Source organism: Bufo gargarizans, chromosome 3 (genome assembly GCF_014858855.1).
Source record: "Bufo gargarizans isolate SCDJY-AF-19 chromosome 3, ASM1485885v1, whole genome shotgun sequence".
NCBI classification, from domain to species: domain Eukaryota; kingdom Metazoa; phylum Chordata; class Amphibia; order Anura; family Bufonidae; genus Bufo; species Bufo gargarizans.
Genome location: NC_058082.1, coordinates 7192513 through 7202060, shown reverse-complemented (window position 1 = coordinate 7202060; position 9548 = coordinate 7192513). Strand labels below are relative to the sequence as shown.

Below are 9548 nucleotides of genomic sequence, written 5' to 3'. Positions count from 1 at the left end.
CCCGCGCCCTTACATGAGGGGTCCCCGCGCCCTTACAGGAGGGGTCCCCGCGCCCTTACAGGAGGGGTCCCCGCGCCCTTACAGGAGGGGTCCCCGCGCCCTTACAGGAGGGGTCCCCGCGCCCCGCTATGAAATCCTAACTGCTGGGGTGACAACCCCCACAATCCTGATGGCAAAGGTGGTAGTGGGGGGGGAAATCGCCCCGTATCACGGATACCTCCGGTTGTACCTACATCGTCAAAGTCCCGACATGACGTCACGGATCAGAACCTGCAGTGCGAAGAGGCAATATAGTGAACGGATCAGAACCTCCAGTTTGGGGGCCGATCGGTCATTTACTATGAGCATTTCCTTCCCTGAGAGAAGTCACATGAGCCGCAACACGTGTGTGACGACCGCGGCCCGCACACCGCCTGCCAAGCATGAAGGGAACGTTTAAAGGGCCGGTGGCAGTTGGACACTAAGTGCAGCAGCTGATATCTGTCACATAAGACGTCTCTGTGACATGGAGCAGGGATGATGGGGAGCAGAGAGGAGGTCTCCGGGGGACAGGCCCCGGCAGTAGACAAGGTCCTGCGGTACCTGCACAGCCAGGTAGTCCTCCTCATCGGGCAGGATCCGGTAGGTGTGCACGTGCTTCTGGAACCTGCAGGGAGAGGAAACACACCGTTATCACAGGTCATAACCCGACAGACAGAAGTAACCTCCACGTAGGGATGACTGAGGGGAGCGCTGACCATGGAGGCAAGAGATCGCTGGGGGTCTCCGGAGGGTAGGTGCAGGAACTGTAGGGATCATTCTGGGGATTACCTGTTTTGGTGCAGTGTCTGAACAGATACCAGTAGAATCTGCCGCAGGGGACTAATCGCACTTCACCTCCAATCAAAGGGGATAAACCGCGGGGGCGGCATCGAAAATGGAAATCCGCCACATGTACGTGAAGAATGACTATTACTGGGGTTCTCCGCAGGGATTATTACTGGGGTTCTCCGCAGGGATTATTACTGGGGTTCTCCGCAGGGATTATTACTGGGGTTCTCCGCAGGGATTATTACTGGGGTTCTCCGCAGGGATTATTACTGGGGTTCTCCGCAGGGATTATTACTGGGGTTCTCCGCAGGGATTATTACTGGGGTTCTCCGCAGGGATTATTACTGGGGGTTCTCCGCAGGGATTATTACTGGGGTTCTCCGCAGGATTATTACTGGGGTTCTCCGCAGGGATTATTACTGGGGTTCTCCGCAGGGATTATTACTGGGGTTCTCCGCAGGGATTATTACTGGGGTTCTCCGCAGGGATTATTACTGGGGTTCTCCGCAGGGATTATTACTGGGGTTCTCCGCAGGGATTATTACTGGGGTTCTCCGCAGGGATTATTACTGGGGTTCTCCGCAGGGATTATTACTGGGGTTCTCCGCAGGGATTATTACTGGGGTTCTCCGCAGGGATTATTACTGGGGTTTCTCCGCAGGGATTATTACTGGGGTTCTCCGCAGGGATTATTACTGGGGTTCTCCGCAGGGATATTACTGGGGTTCTCCGCAGGGATTATTACTGGGGTTCTCCGCAGGGATTATTACTGGGGTTCTCCGCAGGGATTATTACTGGGGTTCTCCGCAGGGATTATTACTGGGGTTCTCCGCAGGGATTATTACTGGGTTCTCCGCAGGGATTATTATTATTACTGGGGTTTCTCCGCAGGGATTATTATTATTACTGGGGTCTCCGCAGGGATTATTATTATTACTGGGGTTCTCCGCAGGGATTATTATTATTACTGGGTTCTCCGCAGGGATTATTATTATTACTGGGGTTCTCCGCAGGGATTATTATTATTACTGGGGTTCTCCGCAGGGATTATTATTATTGGGGTGCTCCGCAGGGATTATTATTATTATTATTGGGGTTCTCCGCAGGGATTATTATTATTGGGGTTCTCCGCAGGGATTATTATTATTATTATTGGGGTTCTCCGCAGGGATTATTATTATTATTATTGGGGTTCTCCGCAGGGATCATCATTATTGGGGTTCTCAGCAGGGATTATTTTGAGAGGCTCCCTCAGGATTACTGGACCACTGCGGGGACTCCTGGCCAGACCCTGATGACACCTCACATGTCGGCTGCCACCCAGCTTTCCCAGAATGACAAATCTTTCCAGTCATGTATCAGTATGGGAGCGAAGGATGTGGTAGTGCCGGAGCGCTAACGGTGGCCATACTGGTTGTCACCCAGTGCTTCCAGTATAAGGTCATGGCTTACAGAATGCTTTCCCAGTATGACCATCTCCTTCCTTAGTGTGTGGTAGAACTGGGCAGATCTGCTGCCCAGGACTGTGGGAAAGCTGGGTGTTCTGGTGAGGAGTGCGCTTCACCAGGAGAACAAAGGAGCAGCTGATGGCGGGTCACCTGGACGGGCGTGGCCCTGCAGCTGGTCTCCGATGAGGCTAGGACATTCCAGTCCGCCCTGGTAGGCACCATGTCACCGCTCTGCCCTTGTGAGGACGCCCGTCTGCCAACAAACATGTTTTGGGTTCATTGTGCCAAACTGTACACAAACGACTGAGGCTGCAGTACATGCCGCTCCACCTGCTGAGCGGAGGCATGAGGCACAGAGCGTCTCAAGAGCACATGACGCTAGGCTGCTGTCATGTGCTCCATGCTTCTAGAGGAGCTCAAACGCAACCCTCGAGGCACAGAGCACCTCATGCCTCACTGAGGCGGAGGATTATTTAATGTCATTAAAAAAACAGGGGTAAAAGGCACAATTTCTGCCACTTCAAGAAGTGAAATGGCGCCGAAACCTTACACAGAAATCACACATAATCCAGAAAATCTGATAATCTGGGAAAAAGCTAAGTGGGGGGTGTGGAATGTGATCGTCGTCGCCCTAAGGACGCAGAAAGTTCAAGAAAATTCTAAAATCTCCCCCGGAGAAGGGCGTCGCGCACACCTGTCCCTCGGGTCACATGACCAACGTTCCCCAGCGGATTTACATATGGAAATGAGCCCCCAACCGTCAGTCCTCCAGTCTGTACAGGCGGCGAGGATAGACTGTCAGGCCAGTGAAGCCCCAGCAAGGGTTGTCAGATATCAGTAACCACGCTCTTGCCATTATAGAGTACAGAAAAGAAGACATCCAATATGGCGGCGATCACGGCTAGCACAGGTGTCGTCACCCAGCTTTAAAGGGGCCACACTTGTGCATGGGTTGTGCCTGGTATTACAGCTGGGCTGTAATACCACACATGATCTGGTCACAGGGGGGCGCTGCTCTGGCAATCTTGGTCAATCTCCCTGCTCGGGGCTATGGACAGGCGCAGCATTTGAGGGATGATGTCTGGGGTATAATTAGGAGGTGACGAGCCTCGGGGATAAGCATACGGCTCCCAGGGGCCCCATGATAATCCTCCATTGTTATATAAGGGTGACCATCGCACACAGTATTATTAAAACTGATGTCACTGCAACCGGCGGCGACCAGAGAGTGTTTGTCGTCAAGCAGCGCTGTGGGAGGATAAAGACGTGTACACACTAAACAAACCGCAAAGACAGGGGGTGGGGGGGCAATGGCGCAAACTGGAGCTGCGGCCTAAACAACCAATCACACGGTGGCAATGGTGGTTGCTATGCTATTGTATCAAAGCAACCAATCAGAGCTCAGCTTTCGCTTTCTTCCAGCAGGTTAGGCAATGAAAGCTGAGCTTTGTTTGGTTGCTATGTTTGGAAAATGAAAGGATTGTTCTGATTGGCTGCTGCAGGAGATGTTTTACAAAATGAAAGCTGCATGCTGAGTGGTTCCTATAGGAACCAATATGAAAGCTGACATCTGATTGGTTGCTATGGGCAGCACAGGCCTTTCTTCTACACGGACGTAATATGGCTGCATTTCACGTTATACCGCGATTATAACCCCCCCCCCCGTAATGTAATAACCTGCGATATAAATCATCAGTCACCGCAAACACGGCAGACAGAACGTATCCCAGGCTGAGATACATAATCTAAGCAGATAGTATCACACAGGATAGGATTAGATACACGGCTCAGCAGACAGTATCACACAGGATAGGATTAGATACACGGCTCAGCAGACAGTATCACACAGGATAGGATTAGATACACGGCTCAGCAGACAGTATCACACAGGATAGGATTAGATACACGGCTCAGCAGACAGTATCACACAGGATAGGATTAAATACACGGCTCAGCAGACAGTATCACACAGGATAGGATTAGATACACGGCTCAGCAGACAGTATCACACAGGATAGGATTAGATACACGGCTCAGCAGACAGTATCACACAGGATAGGATTAGATACACGGCTCAGCAGGCAGTATCACACAGGATAGGATTAGATACACAGCTCAGCAGACAGTATCACACAGGATAGGATTAGATACACAGCTCAGCAGACTATCACACAGGATAGGATTAGATACACAGCTCAGCAGACAGTATCACACAGGATTAGATACACGGCTCAGCAGACAGTATCACACAGGAGAGGATTAGATACACAGCTCAGCAGACAGTATCACAGGATTAGATACACGGCTCAGCAGACAGTATCACACAGGATTAGATACACGGCTCAGCAGACAGTATCACACAGGATTAGATACACGGCTCAGCAGACAGTATCACACAGGAGAGGATTAGATACACAGCTCAGCAGACAGTATCACACAGAATAGGATCAGATACACAGCTCAGCAGACAGTATCACACAGGATAGGATTAGATACACAGCTCAGCAGACAGTATCACACAGGATAGGATTAGATACACAGCTCAGCAGACAGTATCACACAGGGTAGGATTAGATACACAGCTCAGCAGACAGTATCACACAGGATAGGATTAGATACACAGCTCAGCAGACAGCATCACACAGGACAGGATTAGATACACAGCTCAGAAGACTATCACACAGGATAGGATTAGATACACGGCTCAGCAGACAGTATCACACAGGATAGGATTAGATACAACGGCTCCCCAGATTGATTGGTTTGGGCCGAGTTCAGCGCTCTCGGCCGCAGGCTATATATATGTATCCGGGTGGCGGGTGTTTTGGGCGCAGCTGTTTTCTTGGCAGCAGCTGTTTCCTGGGCTCCTTACTGGTATGATGAGGCGTGACGCGGTGGAGGAGCCCCCCGCACAGGACAGGAATCCCCCGCAGCCATGGGGAGAAATGTGACCTGCACACACAGCAGCGCGTATGACGGCGCCATTCATGTGTACGATCCGCTCCGGCTCTTGCAGTTTTTTGTTTTTTTTCAGATTACTGTACAAACACTGCGCCTCACACAGGACAGCAAGCGTGCTCCGCGAGAGGCGCTTGAGCACAAACCGTTACAGGGTGCCCCGAGGAGGCGCCACCGCTCACTTGCCATAAGAACATCGGAGCATTTAAAGATGGACACGGGCAGCCCGCCACCGCCGCGCCAGGTACTGTACGGCCGACACGCCACGCCATGAGGGCCATCTTTTCTGGTTAATCAGCAGGGGATAGCGGCACGAGGTGGCGGCACCTCCGCCTCGCCACATCCTCTTTCATGTGTTCACTGCCTAGAAGAAAGAAAACCGCACTTCCCCGACTCCTCTGCAGTCGCTGAACGAAACTTACAGAAACGGCAGGAAGTAAATATGATGACATCACCGGAGCAATGAGGTCACTGTGACTGGAGGACGCTCAGAGGACATAGAGTGAGGTCACGGAAATGACACTCATGAAGAATGTGCCCCTCCTCCGCCCGCTACTGCAGTTACAACCCAGGCTGCTGCTACAGAGGGGAGAAGTTAGCTACTTCCTGCCTCACTGACAGTGAGGGGATGAGAGGAATCCTCCTGCCAGGCAGAGCTATGGGAGGGACGGGAACGCTCAAAACATTACCCACTGATAGAAAAAGGAGGCTAGAAGAGCAAATATAGCTGAAGATTGTGACCGCTCCTTCCAGCGGCCGCCCAGGAGCAAGAGGCTGCCCACGGCGGCCGCCCAGGAGCAAGAGGCTGCCCACGGCGGCCGCCCAGGAGCAAGAGGCTGCCCACGGCGACTGCCAGAGGATACACAATGCCTTACAATACACGGCCCAGCTGCTGCAGAACCTCACTGACCAACAACTGGGGGGTGGCGGGAATCACACCAGTCATCGAGGTCAGAATGAAAGAGAGAAGCGGTGTCTCGGTAGTATGTACAGACATCTCTGGGGGCGTCCCCTGAAGCGTCTGATCCCATGACTATAGTATATACCACGCGGCGCCGGTATATGCAGGAACTGCCGCACTGATCATCCGCCACCATCCTCGTACGACCGCGTTTATTACGGATTGTTTACCCTCTATATAAACACCAGCACTGTATAAACTTCTGTGACGTCACCTCCATTGTTCTGTGAGCGCCGTCACCTCCAACAACAAGAAATCCGACCGTTTCCGGGCAGCGAGGATCCTGCAGGGGAAGTAGGAACGACCCCCGGAGGACAGCAGGGCATCCCTTACAACACAGGAGGGGAGGTTATGGCCCCCTCAATGATTAGAAGAGTGCGACAGCCCCCGACCCCAGGACACCCGAGGAATACAAAAAACACAAAAAAAAATAAGGCCCCCCAACCCCAGGGAAATACAGCCTCATGACTCCAGGACACCCGAGAAATACAGTCCCTATCGGCCCACCGGGGTCCTCGGGGGCAGGGAGGGGCTATCAAATCTGGCTGAGAGGCCGATGCTCATAGGAACACCCCACACCCAAGGGGATGTCCACCTGGTGCCCCGACCTGCAACGACTGACGGCAGTAGCCTGTACTCAGCACAGACTGTGGCGTACTGTCCCTTTAAATGCCACTAGTGAATGCCCAGGTGGTTCCAGGAAGCGTCCGGCTGTAGGAGCGGAGCTCCGCTGGCGCCAGTCCTCGGCTGTAATAAGCATCTCTTCCCGGACAGGTTGACTCCGGGGTCACCGATGACACAGGACTCGTCCCCACACCGGGTCATGTGATCTCTGACAACCACTGCTCATTTTAAAGGGCCAGAACCCTCCAGTCATCCCCCCCATGTGCAGAGTGCCATCTACTGCTCTCTGTTATCAGCCGGCGCAGGACGTCCTTCACTTAAAGGGGAATTATCTCCCGCTCTTAAAGGGGAACTGCACCAAAAAGTGAGATCCCAACTCCAGACGGAGCATCCATGGATCCATCACCTCCGCCTCCTTCTGAGCTCTCGACAACAGGATCTGACGGGCGAAGAGTTGTCAGACTAAATCACTAAGCGCAGGGAGCGGCCATGTTTGTAGGACTCGCTAGGACCCAGGGTCGTCACCTGGGGCAGCGCTGAGATCTGACAACTCTGCTCCCTGCCACTTCCTGCTGCCTCTTAAAGGTACAGTAACAAGTTTATCGCCAGTGGTTCACTGCAAGGAAAGGACCTCACTGGCCTGTGCATAAGTATTCACACCCCCGAGCAGCATCTTCATGAATGGCGCACACACAGGACGGATTGTCGCACATATCATCTACTGTTGAAAATATTTTAGCAATAAGACTGCAAGACCCCAACACCCGAACTAACGATCATGTGGCTACAACAGTCATAGCGCCCTGCGGCGTACGTTATACGGATACGGGGCCGCTCATCTCCAAGGTGACTTCTAATGGACTTATTGTTTACGGCACGAGAGGACTTACGCCGTATAGTACACCCTGAGGTGGCCGCCATGTTGGCATCTGTCATGCGTGTCCATAGCGGTTACGATTCTCCGATGGCATCACACTAGATTCACGCGATTTTGCCTTTTTTATACATTTTGCCTACAATTTTACCCTGGACCCAACATGGCGGCTGGAATAGCCGCCATGATGGAAAGATATATAGCTGCAATATCCCGACTTCCTATGTTATAACGGAAAACGCGCAGTTTAAGACGCCATCTTTACGCCATTTCTCATACTCACAGGACGCAGAGGGCATAGGCCCCGGTGACGCTCTCGCTGTCTCGTACCAGGAAGCTGCCGTCTCTCCCGGCCTTGGCCAATAATTCCTCCGCAGCCGCCCGGCTCAGATCCCGGTGGTACCAGGGCAGCGCCATGTTCCCGGTGCCTGCTGCTGGCGCTCCGCTGCAGCTCGACGCCATGGCCAGAAAGTTTTTAAAAAAAATAAGTAATCCAGAAGTAAAATATAAAAATCCCTCAAAATTTTTTTTAAAAATATTAATAAATCAGAAAAACAAAGTGAAAACAAATCACAGAGAAAACCGCAGAGAAGAGCAGCGGCGCCGCGCGGAGAGAAGCGGCAATAAGTTCCACAAAAAGTTACAAAGTATCAAGAAGAAACCAAACCGGGCGGCGGGGGGGTACGAGAAGGGGGGCCCCGGGATATCCTGCCCGCCGCGCGCCCCCCGTACCCGCATCACCCCCCGAGCTGACGGGAAGCGGCTGGTGCCCGGCAGGGAGGAGGGGGCGCTGTCCGGAGGCTGCGGTCACTGGGTGCCCGGGCACAGGGCGCGGGGCGGGCAGAACGCGGAGACGGACGGAGCCCCCATCATGCGGCCACAAACCTCCTGCCTGAAAGAGGAAGCGACACAGCGGCCGCCTCCTCCCCGGACATCTGCGGAGCAGCACAGCGCCGCCAGGCGGCCACACCGCGCCACTGCACCCGAGCTCTGCCCCGGCAATGTACTGCCTGATATATACTGACCTATATACTGATTATATACCGACTGCTATCTACTGATTATATACTGACCTATGTACTGACCTATATACACTGCTATATACTGACCTATATACACCGCTATATACTGACTGCTATATACTGATTATATACTGACCTATGTACTGACCTATATACACTGCTATATACTGACCTATATACACCGCTATATACACCGCTATATACTGACTGCTATATACTGATTATATACTGACCTATATACTGACTGCTATCTACTGACTACTATATACTGACCTATATACTGACTGCTATATACTGCTATCTACTGATTATATACTGACTGCTATCTACTGATTATATACTGACCTATATACTGACTGCTATATACCGACTGCTATATACTGACCTATATACACTACTATATACTGACTGCTATACACTGCTATCTACTGACTCCTATATACTGACCTATATACACCGCTATATACTGACTATCTGACGGCTATATACACTGCTATACACTCACCTGAAGAATTATTAGGAACACCATACTAATACGGTGTTGGACCCCCTTTTGCCTTCAGAACTGCCTTAATTCTACGTGGCATTGATTGATTCCACAAGGTGCTGATAGCATTCTTTAGAAATGTTGGCCCATATTGATAGGATAGCATCTTGCAGGTGATGGAGATTTGAGGGATGCACATCCAGGGCACGAAGCTCCCGTTCCACCACATCCCAAAGATGCTCTATTGGGTTGAGATCTGGTGACTGTGGGGCCATTTTCGTACAGTGAACTCATTGTCATGTTCAGGAAACCAATGTGAAATGATTCGAGCTTTGTGACATGGTGCATTATCCTGCTGGAAGTA

General features: G+C 51.9%; 1 protein-coding gene across 1 annotated transcript; it reads right to left on the bottom strand.

The window, feature by feature from the left end:
• Positions 1-185: 185 nt before the first annotated feature.
• On the bottom strand, positions 186-8656 carry LOC122933270 (phosphatidylinositol 3,4,5-trisphosphate 5-phosphatase 2-like). The gene is made up of 2 exons (XM_044288146.1): positions 7959-8656; positions 186-646 (listed from the first exon to the last, which is right to left on the bottom strand). The coding sequence occupies exons 1-2, from the start codon at positions 8135-8137 to the stop codon at positions 484-486; spliced, it is 342 nt and encodes a 113-aa protein (XP_044144081.1). The 5' UTR covers positions 8138-8656; the 3' UTR covers positions 186-483.
• Positions 8657-9548: the final 892 nt, after the last annotated feature.